Source organism: Lathyrus oleraceus, chromosome 1, assembly GCF_024323335.1.
Source record: "Lathyrus oleraceus cultivar Zhongwan6 chromosome 1, CAAS_Psat_ZW6_1.0, whole genome shotgun sequence".
Classification (NCBI taxonomy): domain Eukaryota; kingdom Viridiplantae; phylum Streptophyta; class Magnoliopsida; order Fabales; family Fabaceae; genus Lathyrus; species Lathyrus oleraceus.
In genome coordinates this window covers 33,667,876-33,692,058 of record NC_066579.1, presented here as the reverse complement: position 1 = coordinate 33,692,058, position 24,183 = coordinate 33,667,876, and the positions used below count along the sequence as shown (strand labels likewise).

Below are 24,183 nucleotides of genomic sequence, written 5' to 3'. Positions count from 1 at the left end.
CTCCATTGGACAATGTGTCTTCCTCATATCCTTTTTACATATGAAGTTCCATCATTTGATGTTAAATATTCTTAGGATCATTCAACTACTGAGTAAGTTCTTTATAAGGAAGCCATGCGAGTGTTTTGATAGGATTTGAATGAAGTTGATGAGAATTCTTCACGCTTTGATCTTATGCATTCATCTTTAAGTAATTAAGCTACTTCATTGGATTTCTTTATGAATTCATCCTAATTTAATTTTTCCTGAAATTCATAAGCACTTCCATCTTTTGATTTAGGATTAGATCAGATTTTCAATTCTTAAATCTTAGACATTTGCTAGTAATGAATGTTCCAATATAACTTCTAACCTTACTAAATTTAGAAAAACATTCACCTTCTTCACCTGGTGTGTTAATTTATTCTTGTTTGATACTTGGATAAACTTCATATATTATTTCAGGAGTATCACACATTTCCTTGGAGAAATTGAAATTGTAAACATAAAGAATTTTTATGTCATCTAAGGACATTACTAAAAAATTCTTAGTTTTGATATCAATTTCAAATTTTATCTTTTCTTCTACGGTCCAAAGAGAGTCAAGTGTATTCACTACTTCTCCATTTAATTTGTGAGTAGGGATAAACAGATCATTAATTATTATTTCCCACAATTCTAAGTCAATAGATTTAATGAAAATTTTAAATTTAGTTTTCCATAATTCAAAATTAGCACTATCAAACGGTAAAGGTGTGTTTATGAAATATCACTTATTAGGAAATGTGTTGGAAGTCATATTCCTCCTTGTCGTGCCGCGAAAAATACCCGAGGGTCTCGCATGCTCGAAATATAACAGAGTTGCCACCGAACTTTATTTATTCCAAAGAAAAGGGAAAATATCGATAAAACCCAAGGGGAAGAGAAAAAGGGTGAGGAAGTCGGTTATATGAGGGGAAGGTATTAGCAACCCTCACATTAGTTGTACTCAACATGAACCATTTTGATTGTTCTTTACACGGATGTGTGTTATTATCTAAAGGTTACATGTGATTGACCTTAATTAAGGGAAAAATAAGTTTATTAATTAATGTGCTCACCAAGGATTCAAACCCTCGTGCCTACGTATTCTCATAGTGCAATGAGAAAATCAGAACTCTGTAGTTCATGGTAGAATGAGTTTGTGAATGGATTGGAAAAGATTTGTGAAATGGTGAAAGTGTTGTTTGGACTAAGAATGTGTTGTTTGAACCCATATAGTGGTGTCTGAACCAAAGAGTGTGGCGTTTAACCAATAAATGGTGATTAGCCAATGCAAATTTGCAGGGTTTTGCCTGGATCTGGGGATCAAGACCTACAAGAAAAGGGTGTTTGCCTAAGCACGAGACTAACAAGGCAAACATGCATGAAGGGGATTGCATAAGCACGAGTCTAGCAAGGCAAGCGTGCATGAAGTCGTATGTCTAAACCTGTGACTAACAAGATAGACATGTGTCAAAAGGGTTTATCTAAGCATTGGGTCTGACAAGACAAAAACATAAAAGAAAAGGGGGTCTGCCTAAGCATGGGACTTAAAAGGCAGACATGCATGAGAATGAGGGTTTACCTAAGCATGTGACTAACAAGGCAAACATGCATGAAGTGGGTTTTAACCATGAGAAAGTGATTAACCCAAATAGATGTGTATGGTTCAGAAATGAGTGTTTAACCATGAGAAGGTGATTAACCCATGAATAAGGTGGTTAACCAAGAGAATGTGATTAACCTCAAGAGTGTAGGGGTATCGAAAGAGTATTGTGTTTGGTCCAAAGAGAAAGATATTGATGTGGATTGTTAAGGTGTTGTTTGAGGTTTAAGATTGAAAAGTTTTTTATTTGAATTACAACAAAGTCTATGAACGAAGGTGAATACTTTAAATAACTGAGGGCTATGTCCCGTATTCAAAGATATTCAGAACACTGGCAGGAATGATCCCTCTCATTCTTCTCTATTGCTTAAGGTTTGTGGCACACAATTCGCATCGTAATTAACAAGCATTTTGAAGTTATAAATAACTTCTTTGTTTTGTTTTTGAAAGGGGATGAGGCATGGTGTGTTTAAATGGATGAAGCTTAGCATGACCAAGTCTTGATGTGCTTCTATTTAAACAGTCTTGAATGTGATACTTGACTTGAGTTTGACTTGATGGATCAGGTGTGCGTAAGTGTAAAAATCTAATTCAATCAAGTGATCAAGGATCTTATGATCACTTGAATGAATAGGATCCCTAAGGGGAGCATGCGACTGTTCATTTAAAGTCAAAAAACAAATCTAAATCACAAAGGTAATTAATTGATCAACAACGAAATTGATCAATTAATCCACCAAAAAGGGATCATGCTAATAATCATTCATTAAGCACATGAAAATTATGAAAGAAATTAAAAGGCATTACATCATGGTAAAACCTTAATTGCTAACTCATCATTAATTGAAATTAAAGAGCTAACAATTAATCAATTAAGCCATAGCCTAATTAGAATCTAATAAAATGGATCGCACATTTTAATTTGACTACTAAAAAAAAGCATTCTTATTTATAGGTATATTTTATGTGTATAAAAATTTTTAAAAGAAGAAAAAAAACAATAATAGTAATTAAATCAATCTCTCTGTCAGGGACTGTCATACCCTAAAATATACCTTACCTTTCATAATGTTCACCTAGGTAAATAACCCTAATTCATGTCCATACCTTCATGGTCAGTCATTTCACTTGCATAAGCATTACTCAAAATAAGAGGACATGTAACTTGGATTCAAAGCATTGTTATGTGTGCCTAGTGGAAGCTAGGGTTCCCTAGCAACTTGAGGTTGCTCAACCAACTAAAACCCTAATTGGTTGTCCCTTTGATCTTTGTGTGTGCGTGCTTTGTTTTGAGGATTCATTTGCGACTTCTTGGTGAAGCAAAACCACAATTATGGATATCCATCCTTTTGGGGACACCTAACCCTAATTTCATCTGGTTCACCACCATTACTATGTGCACGGTTCACTTGATTGTTCAAGCTCCATTCAAGGCCTTTTGTTATTGGTTCATCTTGAGGATTCATTGGTGGGATTGGACCAATTTCAACTCATTACATGTCCATCTATTTCTTGATGATATCTTTTGGCCCAAGCCTATTCTCATGGCATCCCAACTCCCTCTTGTCCCATTCATGATCATTTCATCTGATCATTTCATCTAGTCATTGCCATTCTTATTTAGTCCACTCATGCTTGTCCATATTAGTCCTTGATTGCCTTGGTTTAATTAATTCTTGATCATTGGCCATACAAGTCAACTTCACTTTCAATGTCTTGATGATTTATCCATTGATCTTTGGTTCATTCAATCATGTTATTCATTCATGGAACATTCAAGTTTTCCAGGTCTTAGTTCTTATACTTGGTTCATTGGATTTCCACACTATTCATTTCCATTAGTCCCCTCAATTCAAGTCTTATAAAATTCATTACCATTCAATCAAGTCCACTATCATTTTTCATCTATACATTTCAAACAGTTCATTACATTCAATCAAGTCCACAGTTCATAAAAGTATCATTTCATACAAAATCTATTCAAATATTTAATTCCATTCAAGCCTCCTACAAACCTAATGCTTGCCTGCATTAGGACAATCCAAATGGAAAAGATGCAGACAAACTAGCTTTGCATCAATAAACACCATTATCACATTAACTTTCATCACACCTACATTAGAACCAATCAGACCTGCTGCAAACCAACTTACATGCATAAACATAATGAACCTACAACAGATGCCATCCAATCCAAACCATGACAAGCCTCATGAAACAATTCAATAACAACATAGCATACCAGTTCCAAAAACATCCAACATTACAAAGTTCAACAACAAAAATTCATAACAAATTCATTACTAACCTTATCACTAATTAAAAGTGCCATTATCGTCTAACTAACACTAACTACCATGTGCCAGCTGTAAGTGCATTGGATTGAGTAATTAACTCCCAACTAAAACCTAACTAACTGGCCTCGATTTTCAGAATTAGCAACTAACTCTTCTAACCAAAATTCTCCAATCCTAAGGTCCTAAAAAGCTCATAAATAGAACCATCATCATTCAATCATTGGCTAACTAACAATCATTTCCATTAAAACTGAATTTAATCATTAAACCTTGCATTTCTCATAAATAAGAAAATCCTCACAAACTCTCTCTCAACCACCTTTCATCTCAGAGCTCTCTCTCTTCCCTGAACACTCGCCGAAATCACTCATATTCATCATCATTAAAATTTCCCCTGAATCACTTCATTCATCTTCATCAAAACCTCACTCTCGAGAATTCACTCAACTCACACAAACTCATAGTTCCAGAGGAAGAACAAAGAAGAAGAGTGGAAGAGGAGGAATAAAAGCAAAAAGAAGTAAGGAACGAACACACCTGACGCATTTTCCGATCATCTTCTCCGTTGAGGTAACCTTCAACCTTCATTTTTCTTCCATTGTTAGTTACCACCATGTAGACCTTGCCTAGAGGAATCAAAGCCCTAAGTTCTCGGGGCTTGATTCCTCATACATGCCATTTAATATATCTCTGAACCTCTTGGGTTCTTGACCTATTCCTCTTCAATTTGAGCACCTCTTTGAGAATTTTATGATTTCGATTCCATATCCATGATTAGCATTGCAAGGCACTTCAGATAATGATCCTATTTTAGTTTTTTTGGCACCACTGCTGTCAGAGGCAACCTCCGGCGCGGTAGTCTGCGTGGCCCACGGTGGTGGTTAGCATGAGTTGCTTAGATATCTCATTTCTCTGTTGTCGTGTTTTATTTGAATCTTTTAATTCCTTTTGAATTTGGTATGCTGATCCATTACATGTGCATTGCTTGTATTTCGCATGAGCCCCGATTGCTTAGGATTTACCATAATTAATGCATGCTACATATTTTACACACACACACATTGGTTTCCATGTTAAAGTGAATAATGGGCTTACTCAGGCCCATGCGCAGAACCATGGTTTGCACGCCTATATTATGCTTCTAACCGCCATGTTTTGGTTCATTTTGCTATGATTTTCTTGCCGTATGTTTGCTATTTCTTCACCATATTTTCCCATTTATTTTACCATATCTTCACATGCATTTTACCATTAACTCTTGAATAATTTGGCCATGCTTGGATGTGTTTATATTAGATTTGTATTTCATCATTTTACCACTTTGTATGATTAATCTTTTAATTGTTGATCATGAGTTTAATTACCTTGTAAATTGCCATGTTTGACCCATATGTGTTCATCTTTAGATTAGGTTAAAATGTAATTTGTTTTTATAATCCATTTTGATTTCCTTTTGCTAACTTGATTCCTGTATGCCATGTTTATATGATTTCCTGAACCTTATGTTAATTCCATTTGATTGTCCATTGGTTTATGGTTATCTTGTAAATTGAAAATGCCATTTCAATTTGTTTGATGTATGCCTTGTGTATGTCACTTCTTTCACCATGATCATGAGATAAATCTTTGATATTTGTCCATGTGGAATTCATTTCCATTTGATTTTATGATGCCATTGAATATGCTTACTTTGATGCATTATTTTCTATTTACCTTGATCCATACTAACTATATTTGCCTTATGTGTTTGCCATGATCATATGACTTCAAGTTCAATCTAAGTTATATTCCTATTATCATCATTGCTTATCATTTGCCTTGTATTGATTGTTTACATGTAAGAATACCATGTCACTTGATTTTTTTAGGCATGGTACTTGGGTTGTAACTTGTATGGTTTCCATTCCATTTCCTTGTATTGTTTGGTACCATCCCCTCATTGTGGGTCATATGTTCCCCCTTCCCATGAAAGTTTAATAACTTAGATTTATCTTTCATTTAGTGTTTTCAATGCATGGTACTTGGGTTGTAACTTGTATGGTTTCCATTTCATTTCCATGTATTGTTTGGTACCATCACCTCATTGTGGGTCATATGTCCCTCATTCCCATGAAAGTGTAATAGCTTAGGTTTATATTTCATTTCTTTCTTTCAATGCATGCTAACTAAAAAGATAAAATCAAACGATAAAAATAAATCCTTTTCAAAAGATAAAAACCACACTTGATCCAACGCCAAATATTTTCCAAATAAACTCATTTCTATATAGGTAATAAACTCGTTTAAAAGCAATAAGAAATAAAAATGGATGAGTCTCAAACATTACATAAATCATGGTAAATTGTAGCATGCCTTTAAAAATCTAATATGAACGAATGAGAGAACGAAGATGAACGAGTGAGAGCTAGGGCATAAATCTTTCGCGAGAATGAAAGGAAATATGAAGAAAGTTAGGGCACACAATTCTGTTATGATAAGAGTGCAATCTAATTTCGGGTTCTTAATTTCAAAGAGTGAAACCTAATTTCACGTTTCAGTTCTAATAAAAGTGCAAATTAAGTTTTAATTAAAAAAATATTATTATTGTGTAGTATATTAAATTAAATGGACGTAACATATTATTGAAACATAAATATTCGAGTGGATCAGTGATGTATGTAAATTTAAAGAGTGTGGGTTTGAGTATAGATTTGATTCTTTTTTTTTGTTGTAAAAACACTAAATAATTAAAATTCAAAGACTTGCTTAAACGCATTGTACACAACAATTTTTCAGCCGTTGTTTAATGTGAAAAATATTGTAGTGTAGAAAACACGATCAACAACCTAACCGGAGTTTTAGATACCAAGTATTGCATACACAATGTCAGAGATAGTGGTATAAGAGGGATTTCCTACACTACATTTATCAAGTATTGCATCCTTATTGTTATCTCTGTAGGTTGCAAAATCCTTCTTCTTTGGCGTCAATGAATAGGAAAATATCACCTGTCATATGCCTTGAGCAATCACTATCAAGAAACCACATTATTTCCATGGAGCCAAGATATTCAACCTACAAGGTCAAACAAGAGTGATAGGTATCCAATTTTCATTGGATCCTTGAGAGTGAGTGGGAATATTGTTGTATTTGGAAAACCATTAAAATACACCTTTAGGAACCAAAAATCTCCTAAATTTATATTTAGCAATGGTATGACCTTTTTACAACAATAGTGACAACTCAAATGATATGTGAATGACTTTCACTATCAAATTTTCTTACCACAAAATTGTACTTCTTGTACGACACATTTAAAGATCTCTTGAATTTTAAAAGGTTAATAGCGAAGATGACATTTGGTTCTAAGATCTTGTTTAATTTGATTTTTAGAGTTATAACCTCTTTTTGCCAAATATAACAAGTCTCACAACCAAATATATACAAGTTTAATTGTGATACACTTAATAAAATGTGTATAAATTTAATTGTGATACACTTAATAAAATTGATAAGTGTGCATGTGTATATTATAATAAAAATAATAAATAAATAAATAAATAATGTGCGAGTGTGTGATATAATTGATATTAAGGTATTCGAACATGCACTCATACCCATTTATTTTAGTGCGTAATTATATTTGTATATCCTCATAACTATTTTGCAGATTTTTACCATATTTGTTATTGATGTTTTTACATATATCCACTAAAGATGGTGCGATTGCCCTCTCTAGTGGTGAGTGTGCAAAATAGCCTAACTCTAAAAAAGAGAAAACTATACAAAAATTATACGCAAAAAAAACATTTTTGAAATCACTTGCTAGAATCCGAATCACGTGTTGAATAAGATTATTGTAAAATTCTATTTAACAATAAACATCATAAATGTTGAGCCCACTCTTACACGATCAATTGTTGTATTAACATATATTAAATGTATATAAATTACTCTCGCCCCCATAATATAACATATTTGAAAGAAATAATATTTTAAAAATGAATGATTTATTTTAATTTATAATATAAATTAATTTATTTTTTAAAATTTTATTTTTATTATTCCCAATATTTTTATATTCCACCCGTCTCATAAAATGCACGTTTTTTAAATAAAAAATATTAGATACTTATTTTTGTAATAGAAGTGGCAATTGTCCATCATATATATTAGATGTAGTATTCATAAAATTGACTATATTTGGTAAAAGAATGTTGAAAAAAATATTTGATCTATATTTCTTTTTTATTACATGATCAATAGATATGTATTTTTCACTAATCAATAGGGTTTCCCATACATGTTTTCTTTAACTTTGCTAACTCTCTTCCAAATGTGCCATTTATCTTATGCACTGCCACATCAATGCATCTAAAGTAAGCTTGCCTCCAACCCTTCTTCAACAACAAAACACCAATCACAACCCAAAAGCCACTACCAAATCCTAGTGCTATCACAAAGTAAAACAACCATTTCTCCGCCTTGTCTTGTTCTCCGTCTTCATCTCCACTTTCATCTCTATCATCTTCATCAACATCACAATGATTGGACAATGGTGCACCGCACAGAAATCTGTTGCCAGCATAAATAGACGGATCATTTAGTGTTGAAAACTGGTTTCCTTGTGGAATTGGTCCTGAAAGGTTGTTGTAGGATAAGTTTAGTACACTTAGAAAAGTTAGACTAGACATTGTTTGTGGAATTGAGCTTGAAAGTTGATCACGAGAGAGATCCAAAGATTCAAGTGACTTCATGTCCCCTATGGTTATAGGAATTTCACCAGATAGATAATTGTGTGACAGGTTTAAGCCTTGTAAAGCAGTAAGAAGAGTTATTCCTTTAGGAATAGGTCCAGTTAAATTGTTGTTTGATAAGTCCATGTTGGCAACAAGTTTCAGATTTCTTGTATAATGATCTTCTCTTCCTTTAATCATCTGGCTGACATCTTGGTCATACCATTCAAAATACCTCGGCTCTCCGGGAGCTAAGGAAACAACTGACGGTTTGTATCCTTGAATCATTGCTGTAAGATTTCCAATGCACTGAGGTATTGAACCTGTGAACTTGTTGTTGGAAAGGTCCAATATTTGCAAAGCTGAAAGTTTACAAAGCTGTGATGGAATGTTACCTTGGAACTTGTTTTTTCTCAACCTGAGAATTTGCATTAAGGAGAATACATCCCCGATCCATGAAGGTATATTCCCTGACATTTGATTTTCTCCAATATCTAAGATTAACAGTTGTTTTAAGTTCCTCAAGAATGATGGAAACTCTCCTTCAAGACTATTATTGTTCAAATGTAACCAGACCAAAGTGGAAAGATTAACGAACGAGCTTGGAACAACGCCTGATAACTTGTTAGATGATAGGTTTATCTCGTTCAATCTTTTACTTTTACTCCAACAATCTGGAATGTTGCCAACTAAATTGTTGCCGGAAAGGTCAAGATTGTACAACGAGTTTATTTTGCACAACGAATTCGGTATGGAATCATTTATGAGGTTGTTTCCAAGAAGCAAGTGAGTAAGATTAGGAAATCTAAGGGCAATATTTGTGAGAAGTGGTCCAGAGATATGGTTATTGGTGAGGTTCACATAGGCCAGTGACTTGGGAAAGTTTATTTCAGAAAAAACACTTTCCAAATTGTTGAGAGACAAATCTAAATTTTGAAGGTTCACAAGTTTACCAAAAGTAAGAGGAATTTTCCCTTGTAAATTATTTTTACCAAGGTAAAGGGTCTGCAAATTTGAAAGTTGACCAATACTTGGTGGAATTGTTCCATTCAGAAAATTTGCTGAAACATCAAGGCTTTCTAAGCTAACCATGTTCTCAATATTCCTAGGAATAACACCATTAAAACGATTAAAAGAAATAATCAAGGTGTTTAGATTGACAAACTGTCCTATACAGTTAGGAAGAGAACCAGACAAATTATTATTGTTCAGAAGCAAGTATTGAAGATTGACAAGTGTTGTTATACTACAAGGAAAATCGCCTAACAAGTTGTTTTTAGAAATGTCTAAAATGCTTAGATTTCCAAGTTTTCCCAAAGAGTTTGGAACAGATCCATTAAAGTGATTGTTAGCAAGGCTTAAGTATTCCAAGCTTGACAATTTTCCCCAAATATTTGGAATAGGACCATGAAAAAAACTTGAATGAAGTGTGAGGATTACCAGATTTTCAAGATGTCCTAACCATGTTGGCAGCTGAACATTGAAATTGTTGTTGTTCAAATCAAGTTCCTGTAAATCAAAACGAACGCATCGAGAGAGTAAATTACCGACGAGAGCGTCTCCTTGGATTCTGTTTTGAGACAAATCTAGTGACAGAAGATGACACATATTTCCTAGAATTGATGTTAGAGAACCCTCAATATGGTTTACATGATTCAAAGAAAGATTCAGAAACAAAAGACCCTCTAACTCTCCTAACCACAATGGAACAGATTCAATATTGTTTTGAGAAATGTCAAGTAATGTCAAAGAAGTCAAATTTCGAAGAGCTGATGGAAGTGAGCCATTAAGAGCATTGCTTTCAAGATAAAGATAGGTAAGTTTGGCACAATTGCTCAACCAAAACGGAACCGAACTGAGACTGTTGTTAGAAAGGTCAATATATTCAATTGAAGTACTCATGTTTCTAAAAGCCTTCAGATCTGAACCACCAAGTCTATTATCAGCAAGAATAAGAGTCTCAATGCTAGAAAAACTTGAGTAACTAACAATTGGATGATAATCACTTCGTGTCTTCGATATACTGCAGTTCATCAAGTCTAATTCTAACAAAGAAGGAATCATGTTAAGTACCTGGAATAAATTTTCCGCCCTTTCAAGAAAAACATCACTCATGTAAAGATACCGAAGCAATGAAAGATTTGAAAGCCAATAGATGTCATCAGAGTGTAACCAAGAATTGAAGCTGAGATCAAGAAAGGTCAATTTTGTGAGGTTGGCAAGGTTGTTCGGGATGATGCCATTAAAATGGGAATCAGAGAGAGAAAGGTGTTGTAAATGGTTCATAGAATGGAACCACGTTGGTATTGGACTTGAATTAAAACTGTTTCCACTAAGGTCTAAATAGGTAAGATATTTGAAATTTGAAAGAGAAGGATGGAGATATTGAGCTTCAAGCTTAGATTTTGAGAAGGAACAGTTTGGTTGATAATCTTCTCCTCTTGGTGGATAGCATGGATTCCTAAGGTCAATCTTGACAACATGTCCTGTAATGTTGCTGCAGCTTATACCTTTCCATCTGCAACAATCGTTTCCTTCCCAAGAGGAAAGTCTATATGAAGGATCATTGAAACTTCCTTTGAGTTCAACAAGAGCTTGCCTCTCTTGCTGCATGCAACCAAATGATGAATGGTCACTGGAACACAATAGAGCATACGTACTAAAATGTAAGATAATGATAAAAACTAAGGTTTGGTATCTACACATTTTGAGGGAAGTGGTGAGTGGAGGTTAGTGATTTTCCATGAACAAGTTTTTGACTTATATGATAATTGTTTTCTGTGTAATGAGAATACACTCTCCTTTTTCTTGATTAATAGTGAGAAAACGCGCTTTAACTTTGAAAACAATGGCAAGAATATTGACTTCACTGTCAGTCAAAATCGTGGCCTTGCTTATGGTTTTATTTTATCAAGTTGGCGTTTTCTTATAGTTGTGGGCTCTATAAGGTGCCACTAGTATTATGTATAATATGAAGAAAATGTATTCTATCACTCCACATACAATTTTGGATTTTTTAAAGTACCTGCAATTACCGCATTTTTTCTAAAACATTATCGGATTTTTTTGCGGTTATCTGAAGAATTATTGAATATTGTAAAGAAAAGTTAGAGATTTTCAAAATTTTGAAAAATTACTGGCAATTTATGAAAAATCTAGGAACCTATAAAACATACCTAATATTTTGAACCATTCTAACACGTCAGTTCGAAAGAAAAATACATATCATTTACAATATATACAGAATAAATCGTCAATGTCAATGTTAGAGATACCGAAAACTCGTTGAGTATTGAACAAGTTAAACACAAAATATGGAAGTAAAACAAACAGTGTTTTTGGTGAAAACCTGTATCAAATCTGTAGGGGAATCATGTTGATGAGGATTTAGACCGCACTTATGTAGCATTTTGAACTACCGAATTTTTTACACTGCAAAAATTCAAAATATCATAAGTTTCAAAATATCCAATTTTTATTATCTATACCAGATTTTTCTAAATATTCTGTAGGAGTTATAAGTTTCCCCCAGAAATACCGATTCTTTCAAAAAAAGACGTATAAATGTACCATATTTTTTAAAATGTGCAATAAAATTTCAGAAAATACTGATTTTTTGAAAATGTGCGGTATAAATGCAACAAAATATCGGAAAAATCAATAAAAACTCATACCGATTTTCAAAATATCCGATAAAATTGTATAAATTCCACCTTTTTCTGAAATTTTTCGTACCGGATTTTTCTGCATAACTACCAATTTTTTTTTCTTCATTTTTTTAACATTTCTCCAAAGTGGTTTTCTTTTTACTGTATATAAAATTTTCAAAGGTAAACAATGGAAATAACATTTTTTTAATTATGAAACTATGTGAACATGTCAGGTCAAACTTGAGAGTAATAGATTAAATTCTCTAATATGAAGTTCTACACATAAGTTTCATTCTTCAGGAATTAGCAAGTAGTTATTATAATTTGAATTGTACATTACACTTAAATGCAGGCCGCCATGGTTGCCATGGAAGGAAAGGAACTTTCATGGTATCGGTGGCAATTCTACTTTGCTCGACTTTAAGGGTATGTTTGATTCACAAAAGGATAAGTATTATACAATATAGTACATGACAAATTTTTAGACTTTGTTTGAGAGTTTGGAGACGAGGAGAATGGGTGATTTAGAAATAATTAAAAAATATGGAAAAATCTTTAACATTTGTTAAAGAATTGTTTTGTATAGAATGATATATATCTTTTAGGTTGGCCAGAAGGCCTTGAAGCCGCGGCCCAGAGAAGGCAATGATCTTTGATATTTTCCATAGGGTATGATCGTTAGCCTGGAGTAGAGCACAAGAGCTCTAAATCAAAGATCCATCCACTGACTCTCCGTCTCACGCCCCTAAAGATTAGCACTTTGTTATAATTGCCTCATCTTATAAAGAAAAGGCACACCATTTCTCAGGTACACAATTCAAATTTAAAATTTATTCAATCATCTTACTCATGTTTTAATTTGAGCGTTAGAATGCTAACCTTACAATTCAACCTTTCCCTTTCCCCATCATAACCCCGGGCCATTCATTGCATCTTTCAAGCTCCAATTTTTGATCAATTCTGGTTATCTAACAAAATATTGGTGCCATATGTCAGAATTATCCTTTAATTCCGGCAAAACTCCATCATCTATTCATTCTCTATAAAAGTTAGATCTCTACCATAACCAATATAAGATTGGCTAGAATAACCTCCAACAGCACACAGAAGAGCTTTTCCAAATCCTCCGATCTTGCACCACCTCAATCCTTCGTCATCGATGTGATCTGCGTGAAAGCGATGTGTGATGAAGATCAACCATCAGAGAGTACTATCCAAGAAACGAATGATACCATACCACAAAATAAAGACATGTTGATGCGAGAATTTCGAGATCGCAATAAGGTAGATGGAATCCCAAACGCAGAGTTGTATTTGTTATAACAATTACTTAATGGGTAGCATTGTAGTAAAATTCCTCGTGGACAATAGAAGTTTGTGTAATGTCCTCTACAGTGATGTGCTCGAGCAACTCAGACTCATTAGTTGGATCTGAGTCTATACGGTGACAAAGGTCTTTTGGGCTTCAATGATTCTGTAAATCACCCTTGCGAAATGACAGATCTACCACTAGCGCTTGTACAAGGAGAAAGAGAAAGGAATGACAATTATTGAAGTAGGTTTGAGTCCCATGGAGAATCCGAATCCACAAGAAAGTCGAATCATACAAACATATATGACCCGAGTCTTACCCTAGACGTAGGTCTGGTCGAGGAAAGATGCTTTGTTTTCTTTTTTGAGTAGTGATTTATTGAGTTATGTGAACTCAAGTTACATGTCTCCATACCATGCAAATATCCCTTGGATGCTTAATCCTTTATTTATTATGTAAGTGCACACATGTATTATTTTATCGAGAAGATTAAGTTGAGGTTCCGATAAAAGCTCCTTTTAGAGCCGAGTGGACCCATATGATAAGGGAACTCACTGAGCTTATTATATTACCTTGCTATTATTATTGTTTTTAAGGTGATTCTTTGCAGGTTGAAGGCAAGGACAAGCTTGTCTGATGATGTTTCAAAGACTTTGGTTATCGTGATCTTCCACTGTGAATTATGTGTAAATATGGATATTGTACATAGATATTAGTTTTCGATTAGGCATTCTTGTATATCATGTGTCATAGTTGTTTTTGGTTTAAACACGTATATATATAATTTTGTAATAATTCTGTGTTGACCGAAGTTTGACTCAATTTTTTTAATAATTCTGGTTCTCCGACTTAATTTATGATGTTTAGGTGATAATTGTTGAGAAAAGAGTTCTGATGTTTATGATAAATTGAATTGATAGCCACCTCGTGAGTAAGCGATGTTGAATCTTGATAGTTTAGGTTCAAGGCAAACTAAAGTGTAGCCATAACCGATAGTGTTGATATGTTTAGGTTCATAAGAACCTGTGGCCTTAATATCTTTTGCTCTAATATTATAACATCGGGTTGGGAATACTTTGGTATGTCTTATGATTTGTTTTAAATGAAATTACTATGCTATTTTTTGAATTTAAATTCCACCTTAGGAATAAAAGTTGAATATTTTGTCAATGTGACACCCTTATTTCATCTTAATATTTTCCACAATGTTTTATAAATTATAATCGTGGTTTAGGGTGTTAAAATTGCCACATCTCACAAGTGGTCCATCCAACAACATGATGTCAATAATGCCTTTCTAAATACCTTGTTGTATGAGAAATTTTACATAGAGAAACCCCATGGTTTTGTTAGTGTTGACCCTACTCTTATGTGAAAAATCCACAAGGCCCTCTATAAGCTCAAGCAAGCTCCTAGGAAGTAGTTTGAAAGACTTCAAATTGCCTTGCACAAGCTCCAATTCAAAGCAAGAAAATATGATCATTCATTGTTTACATATTTCTCCAAAGGGAACACTATTTATCTCTTGGTATATGTGGATGACATTTTCTTGAGTGGCAACTCCAAATATCTTCTTCAGGAAGTCATCCCAAAACTCAATATTTATTTCTCTCTCAAACACCTTTGTGATCTTGATTATTTCCTAGGAATCGTGGTTAAAAAATATTCTACTAGCTCTCTTATGTTGTCTCAATCCAAATATATTAGAGATCTCTTGCAAAACACAAACACAAGTGACTCTTGTCCACTCCAATGCAGGTAACCTTCCAACTCAATAAAATAGAATCCCATGTTATGATATTGCCTACTCAGTCAACACTGTCTGCCAATTCATGTCTCATTCTCTTGAGACTTATTGGGTACAAGTGAAGAAGATACTTAGATATCTCAAAGGGACACTGTCATACCTCAATTTTGACCCTGAATCACTGATTCAATACATTCATCATAGTTATTGCATGTCTACATAGCATACCATGCATTCCATACCGCATAGTGCCTAAAATATCAGTCGAAATAATTTTTTCGGATCTACAGACAAACCGGTTGAATTAATCAATGGGTGTGCGTCAAATCAGTGGACCAAAACTTTTAAAATCAAGCTTCCAGACATCAACTTTATTAATCTACGTTTCACGTAGTTTAAGCTGGTATGCTCGATTTATTTTTCAGCTAATTTTTCGGCCACTTTCTGATCAGCTCAAGCCTGTTTAACCGGTCAAAATTTATTTCAAAATTAAAAGAAACGTTGTATTTTTCCAATAAGTTTATTTCGCACTGATCATTTTGGTACATTCATTTTAATTGTTTAGGCATTTTCACGCTCAAATTTTATTCATTTTCTTAGTCAATTTATTTCACTTTTTATCAAAATGTTTAGAAAAATAAATAGGGTTAATCCTCTTGTTGTTTTAATTATTTTAATTCTATTTGCATTTAATTGTTCTAAACTCTTTCTAAATCATAAATCATCTTAAGGGCATTTGTGTCATTGTAAAAGTTTGAAAACCCTAGTAATATAATATGTGTACTATGTGAAGGAAGAGACACACAAAAACATTACGTGCGACATCTTGCTTTTGGGAGGTAGAGGAAAGCAGTCCACAAAATTGGAAATCCATGTGACACAAGAATGGAAAAGGGGCCTTATTTTCAGAACAGAAAAAAGTATTGGTAACCTGTTTTCAAAATAAGATACAATACTATTTTTAAGAAGTGGACTTTTCCAATTCAAAAGGGGAGAGGATGATTTATTTTGGGTGGATTCTTGGAACCTCTGAACTCACGAAGAAAAATAAGGAAAAAGGGAGTTGAGAGGATGGTTCCTCTTCGCTTCTCATCATCTCACCTCCACTCATCTCTCTTTCCTCTCTCAGCTGAAAAAGAAAAACAGGAAATAAGAAGAAGTTTTTCTTCTTCGCCACCAACGACACACAAACCCCATCTACCCACCGCCGCAAACCCTTCACCTTCATCTCCGCGACGTCCACTCTCTACTCATCATACCCTCCGTTGCCTTCCGCCGTTCCCACACCTCCACGACGCCGACAAACACCGCTGACCCATCCTCTTTCCGCCGTCGTCTTCCTTACACAAATACACCCGACCACCTCTCATCTTCCACAAATCGAACCAACAACCCTCCATTTCTCTCCACCTACCTCACTCCACATAAAAATGAAGATAGAAAGATAAGGAAAAATCGTTCCTCTTCTCTTCTCTTCCACAACAACAACAACATAAAGAAAAACATCATAGTACTAAACCCTTTAACTCTTTCTTTCTTCCTCTTCATTATTACCCTATTCACTCACTCCCAAAACGACGACACTTCAGTCATGTTATCTCTCAAAAGAAATATCAACCTGCCCGATTCACTCGGTTGGTCCGACCCGGATCCATGTAAATGGACCCACGTTTCATGCTCCGGCGATAACCGGGTTACTCGAATCCAAATCGGTCGTCAAAATCTCCACGGCACAATCCCTCGGAGCCTCAACAACTTAACCGAGTTACAACACTTGGAGCTTCAGTTCAACAATTTCTCGGGTCCTCTCCCGAGTTTAAACGGGTTAAACTCTCTTCAAGTTTTCATGGCGAGTAGTAACCGTTTTACAGTGATTCCCGACGATTTTTTTTGCTGGTATGTCTCAGCTTGCTTCTGTAGAGATCGATGATAATCCTTTTGAGCCTTGGGAGATTCCTGTGTCTCTTAAAGATGCTTCTTCGCTTCAGAATTTTTCTGCTAACAATGCTAATGTGAAGGGTAAGTTACCGAATTTTTTGGGTGATGATGTTTTTCCTGTTCTGACCCTTTTGCATTTAGCCTTCAATAATCTTGAGGTTGTGTTGCCGAAGAGCTTTTCTGGTTTAAAGGTTGAGTCTTTGTGGTTGAATGGTCAGAAGAGTGATGGTAAGCTTACTGGGTCGGTTGAGGTTTTGCAGAATATGACTTCTTTGACTGAGGTTTGGTTGCATTCTAATGCTTTTAGCGGTCCTTTACCTAGTTTTGAAGGGTTGAAGGATTTAGAGGTTTTGAGTTTAAGGGATAACTCTTTCACTGGTGTTGTTCCCAGTTCATTGGTTAGCCTGAAGTCGCTTAAAGTTGTGAACTTGACTAATAACTTGTTTCAGGGTCCTGTGCCTGGTTTTGGTGCTGGAATTGTTGCGACGACTTTGATTGCGATTTGTCCGGGCTACATTTCGAGATCTGTTGCTGGATCTTATGATAATGAAGGAGTTGCGATTTTCGTGTTGTTGTTGACTTTTTATTTGTTTGTGAAAGCGGTGAATACTGGATCATTGTCGTGGTCTTTGGCATCTGCATTTGGTTATTTCTATATGGTTTCGGCTTGGGGTGGTTATGTGTTTATTATCAATTTGGTTCCGCTTTATGTGTTGGTGTTGTTGGTAACTGGGAGATACTCTTTGCGACTTTATGTTGCTTATAATTGCATGTATGTTTTGGGAATGTTGCTTGCTATGCAGATTAGGTTTGTTGGGTTTCAACATGTTCAATCTGGAGAGCATATGGCTTCTATGGGTGTCTTTTTCTTGCTCCAGATGCCTTATACATTTTTCCAGTTATAACTGCCTTGCCATTCTTTTTTTATTGGAGCGTTTGGATCGTGGCTTCGCCTTTGACATTGGCAGAAATGTTATTCATGGAAGTGATGCTGTTGAAAGTGCTAACAAGGAAATTGCTCTGTGGTTCCCTAAGGGTGCTGCTAATTGGCAAAGCAGGCTTCACTCTTGGATCTTTGAGTAAAGATCAAATATGTGGTTGATTTTGAATCTGGCCTATTTTGATATGTTAAATTTTATTAAGTTTGTTTTGTGTCTTGGTTTGGATGTCAAGTCTTTATGTTGTTTCTGTTTGATTATTCAAATCGAAATCTAGTTTTGCTTGAAACGTTTTCACAGTTTGATGAATCAAATCATTTTTTTTAATTTCTAAAAAAATCCAACCTTTTAAACCATTCCAATTTCAATTTATAAAAAATTTCAATTAGGTTATTTAATTCATATAACTAATTACTAATCTCCAAGATAAGTAATTAAGGTCATTGTTTCATTTTGATCATAAATTAAATTATTTTTTCAATTTTAATTTATTTTAAAATTCAATTCATTTTAAAACCATTTCAAATTTCAATTTAAATCATGTCTAAATTCAATTCATTTTAAACCATTTCAATTTCAATTTAAATCATGTCTCAATTTATTTGAATTAAACCTTGATCAGGTATCAATTGACCTCTCTTAAACCAAGTGCAATATTCAATTGTCTTTTCTCCATTTGTTTTATTTTTTATACTTGCTGTTTTATTTATATCTTTTATAATTTCTTAACATAACTTACAAAAATCTTTTCTTAAACAAACTCGAAAGAAAAGGACCGTTGGAATCTAGCATTCCAGTGTAACCCTTGAACAATTGAGTCCAAAAGCACATGTCTTGTTCTTATTGAGTTTTCATTTTCCATTAAACCATTTCAATTTCGACTTCAAATAATTTTTGTAACCAAGTCAAACTGTCTCAAATCATATATGTGAATCCATCCTTGATCACATATTGAGAGATATTTCTTAAAATCAAATACCATATCCAAACTTTTTTTTCTAAATAATTCGAATGAAAAAGGACCATTGGAATCTTGCATTCCGGTGGAACCCTGAATTATCGATCTTGGGGCTTATGTCTCGTTCTTAAATATTCGTCTTTCAGAACCTAAAAATACTTAATCTTTATTAAACACTTTTGTCAATAAAGATGGAAATGGATCATGGTGTATACCGTGCACTCCTGAGACTAGGATTCGAGATGGATATCTCACTCATCCAAGTTCTCGCCATTACTCAAAATACATCCAACCAATCAAACTCTTTTTCTCGCTTCCGTGCGGTTAATCAAAAACCTTTTTCATAAATGAAAGATATATTGTCTTAAGGTGATGCAAAACAATGTTTCGGCCACGATTGTTGAGTCGAGATAAGTGACGTTTTTCCGAATGCAGATTTGTAAATCCATTCGATGTGTGGTATACGTCCGCTCCTCATCTATTTTGGGTAAAACAATGTTTTCGTCGATTAATACAATATAGCTTTTGCTAAAATCGACCGACAAACAAACATTTTTCTACCCAGAACTACGTAAGCCTTGACTTCTCTATTGAGATACGTAGGAGCAGGATTTGTAAATCTTATCAGGCCCACTAATAAAAAACTTAGGTTTAGTCCCCTTTATTGCAAAAAATCCAAAAACATCTTCTCTTTTCTTTTGATCCTATTATTCTTTCCCTCATAATAACTTGAGAAGACTAACATAAGCTAACATTCAAAACGAAACTAACTAAACGGTTCCCGTTGAATACAACGGACGTGAGGGGTGCTAATACCTTTCACTTGCGTAATCGACTCCCGAACCCTGATATTGGTTGCGATGACCATATCTTATCCTTTCTTTTAGAGGTTTTATCGATATTTCCCCTTTCCATTTTAGGAATAAATAAAGTTCGGTGGCGACTCTGTTCAGTCCATCAATGCGAGCGTGCGATCGCGCTTCGCTTAAAGTCGTGTCCCCATTTTCCCGAGGTGCGACATACACTTTAATAAGGCCTCCCTCTCTCTCATCTTTCCCCAACTAATTTTCCTTCTCTTTATGTCTTTTGTGATGCAGATTGGGCCTTAAATCATGATGATATAAGGAGCACTTCAAGGAAAACTATCTTCTTTGGGTTAAATTCCATATCTTGGTAGTCCAAAAAATATCTGATGGTGGCTAGGTTAAGCATTAAAGCTGAATATAGAAGACCCAAAATCACTATATATGTTCTCACCAAATCTCTAGTCATCATGTGTGACAATCAGACTGCAGTTACGCTTGCACACAATCCTATAATGCATTCTAAGACCAAGAACATTGGAATTGATATTTTCTTTGTCAGGGAAGTTTTTTTGGCCAAACAGATCAATGTTCTTCATTTCCTTGGCTCAGATCAATTGGTACATGTGCTCAACAAACCTCTAGCCTCCTCTAAGTTTATTGAGTTGAAGCACAAACTAAGGGTGACTTATCCTCTATGAGTTTGTGTGCGTGTGTGTGTGTGTGTGTGTGTGTGTGTGTGTGTGTGTTGGGGGGATGTATTAGAGATGTATTAGGAATAACTTATCTAAGGGCTTTCTACTCTAGCAAAACTGACAATGATCAGTTATCCTGTATTTTACATGTTATACCAGGTCACCTGGTTGTTACTCTATGTACAACTAGGTGCCACCTCATGTAACTAACCTTTCCATTCAATACAATTCAGTTACAACCGAAAATGAGAAAAGTAATTACTTATTCTAGCAATCCAGTATCTATTCAATGACTCCCCACACCCTACGCCTGACAATTAACACTTTATATGTTTTATATCCATTTTGCATTTATATCTAGTGTTATGTTTGTATCTTGATCGTGTTGTAGAGATTCTCCATTTGCAGTTGGCATGAGATAAAGTGAAGCAAAATTGACCCAAAAGTGAAGAAAAAGAGCACATAAGCATGAAACACTTCATAAGTGACGTTTTCTACATGTGTTGTTCGCCACAAGGGCATGGTGCTCTCCATAGCCCCCTCACTTACCACATCACCTATATTGAACTCATGGTGAATGCCATGGGCTTCGTTCCCAGATTTTTAGTAGCAACAGATTGAGTTTCTCCCACTCATCTACCTTTTCCTCAACTGATTTCTACACTGTCACACCCTGATTTTGACCCTGATATTCGTATCATCATTTCATTCATTTATTCCTCTAATGTGGTACTCCCTTTTCGTGAGTGTCAAGTGATCTCCTAGGAGCCGGAATTTTTGAAAGATCTCGAAGGGCTATTTTGTTGGATATTAAGTGGGCATGCTTAGAATTTTTGCTGCCAATTCCTTCTCGTGCTCTCAAAAATGGGATTCACTTGGAAGAAAACTACACTTCTTTCTCAGATGACACTCTGAGATGCATTTTCGGTGATCTCGTTTGAGGGCCGTGAAAATGCTGGAGGTCCTGTTTTATCCATGCTAAGATCACTCATAATGTTACTTGAGCTAGTTGCCAAAGTGACACCAAGTGCAGTTGTTTCCTGTAGTCATGTGATAGATGCACAGTTTACTTGGAATTTGGTGCATTCATCTTGGATATTGCATATAAATTACAACAAGCAAAGAGTTGTTTCGAGTTTTGCTCTTTTGTCATCTGTTTTACATCCTTTATTATTTAATGATGAGAGCATGCATCAAAGAGACTTTGAGGCCACCAGAGCAGGAAGCATCGCTCATTTAATTAATCATTCATGTGGGCCAGTTTGCTACTCAAGAGTCGTTAAGTGTTAACGGTGGCCAAACTTCTTCGTCAGCTGAATACAACATCTAGTTTGGGTTGGTTTGATCATGATGTTATTTTGGATGCCTACAAAATATTAATACCGATTTCTTTAGAAATGTGGGAGTGGAACATGCATCACTTATTTTATCACACTGTGCTTGACATGTCTTCAGAAGAAACAACTTTTGTTTATAATGCTCAGAGTTCATTGCTATATTTTTTTTTGTTGAATTTTCTGCACTCATCCTTTTGCAAGTGGTAAGTAGAGAACAGGAGTTGAGTCTAATGCAAAACAATCATAGTTGTTGGACAAAATCATGCATTTAGCGCATTGCAGGGAAATTTCTCTTAAAGCATGTGGCAGATTTTTTTTGACAGTATAGCCAATTCAGTGATCCGTAAGAGAGTGAAGGCATTGTCACTGTTTAGAAATATAATAAGTACAAACAAATTGTCAGAATTCCTCTGTTGCATTATCACCAAGTATTGGAAAGTTAACAAATCTTCAAACTATTATGTTACAGAACAACATAACTGGACCAATCAGTTCAGAGTTAGGAAAACTGTCCATGTTTCAAACGCTTGATCTTTCTGATAAATTCTTCAATGGTCGTTGGCAAACATGACGCAACCTACTTTTCTTGATTTGTCATTCAACAATCTTAGTGGCAGCGTCATTCGGTATTGTTGGAAGCCTTCTGGTCTGTGCTACAGCAAGAGAAACAAACTGTCATGGAAAGAAACTCAAACCATAAAAAAGGGAAGAAAACAGTTTGAAGCAACCTACAACCTTTTCCAATCAGAGCAACTTGGGCATGACCAATCGGTGATTGTAATGTAAATGCTCATTCTCCCAATGCTTGCACATGCTTTTCAAAATGGGCAAAAGTTGGGAAAGTTGGGAATCCTGCAATTATAAAGACAATCATAACCCTGCAAAAATCTGCTCTGCAGACAGTTCACCCGTTCATCACCTTGGTTTCCTCTAATTGGAAAACTTCAGCAGTCACCAAAATCACCCATTGCCAAATATGTATCCGCCATTACCAAAGATCCCGTGCCTCCTGTAGTTGCAGACATTATTGGCAAGGTTTAGGCTCAGTTTAATGCAGGAAATGAAGAAAAGAGAAATAGTTTTGGGAAGAAATATCCATACCTCGTGTCTTGAAGTCACGGAGCCAGAAGATGATGATGGAGAAACTGCTCTCATTCATGCTGCACGACAAGGACACTTTGATACTGCAGAAGAGACACTCTCTCGGCTACTAAAATCCAAAGTTGATGCAGATGAAACCGACGAGGTTGAGCTTCAGAATGCGATGGCAAATGTTGTGACATATTTGGTACCATTCAGCGCAACGGTGTCAGAATACACAAATTACAGCAGCAGCAACAACAAATGATGGTGCATAACCCGAATGGAGATCAAAATCCAGTGCAAGCTGCTGCCATGAGAATTGCATCCCGCAACTGTATGCTTTCAGTTGGTGCACAAGAATCCTGCAATAAATCCATAACAAAATCACAGCAACATCAACCAAATTATGGTCGAAACGGCAACGTTAAAGCAGCAGAAACAATATTCCACAGAATGTCCCATAAAAACACTGTCACTTGGACAGCCATGATCAGGGGATTTGCAAAGGATGGAAGAATTGGAAAGGCCATTGAACTGTTTAATATGTTGAAAGAGAAAGATGATTTTGTATGGATAGTTATTATATCCGTTTTTGTGAGTAATGATGAGTTCGAGGAGGCTTTGCGTTGGTATGTTCGGATGAATCAGGAAGGGTGCGGGCCAAATCCTGTAACTATTAGTAGTTCTTTTGCTTCTTCGGCTGCTTTGGCGGCACTGAATGAAGGGCTTCAGATTCATTCCCATGTTCTGAAGATGAACCTGGAACATGATCTTTCGATACAAAATTCTCTTATATCATTCTATGCCAAGTGTGGAAACGTAACCGATGCCTACAAGATCTTCATAGACGTCGACGAACCAAATGTTGTCTCCTGTAACTCAGTTGTCAATGGCTTTGCACAAAATGGCTTTGGCGAAGAAGCTCTCGATATTTATAAAAGAATGCAGAATGAAAGCCTTGAACATAACCATGTTACTTTCCTTGCGGTTCTTTCAGCATGTACTCATGCAGGACTGATTGAAGAAGAGGGATGGAATTTATTTAACACCACAGAATCAAACCAGCGCTCACCAATTACTGCAGTAACAAAAGACACAAATTAA

General features: G+C 35.2%; 2 protein-coding genes across 2 annotated transcripts; one reads left to right on the top strand and one right to left on the bottom strand.

The window, feature by feature from the left end:
- Positions 1-8,099: 8,099 nt before the first annotated feature.
- LOC127084497 (receptor-like protein EIX2) lies at positions 8,100-11,410 on the bottom strand. The gene has a single exon (XM_051024994.1). The coding sequence runs from the start codon at positions 11,322-11,324 to the stop codon at positions 8,163-8,165; it is 3,162 nt and encodes a 1,053-aa protein (XP_050880951.1). The 5' UTR covers positions 11,325-11,410; the 3' UTR covers positions 8,100-8,162.
- An 11,933-nt stretch (positions 11,411-23,343) lies between these two features.
- On the top strand, positions 23,344-24,183 carry LOC127089106 (pentatricopeptide repeat-containing protein At1g53600, mitochondrial-like). The gene has a single exon (XM_051029347.1). It carries the CDS (start codon positions 23,344-23,346, stop codon positions 24,181-24,183), a length of 840 nt encoding a protein of 279 aa, XP_050885304.1.

Excerpts from the sequence above, each read along its gene's own strand:
- LOC127084497 (XM_051024994.1), bottom strand. The coding sequence starts at position 11,324 with ATGTGTAGATACCAAACCTTAGTTTTTATCATTATCTTACATTTTAGT.
- LOC127089106 (XM_051029347.1), top strand. The coding sequence starts at position 23,344 with ATGGTGCATAACCCGAATGGAGATCAAAATCCAGTGCAAGCTGCTGCC.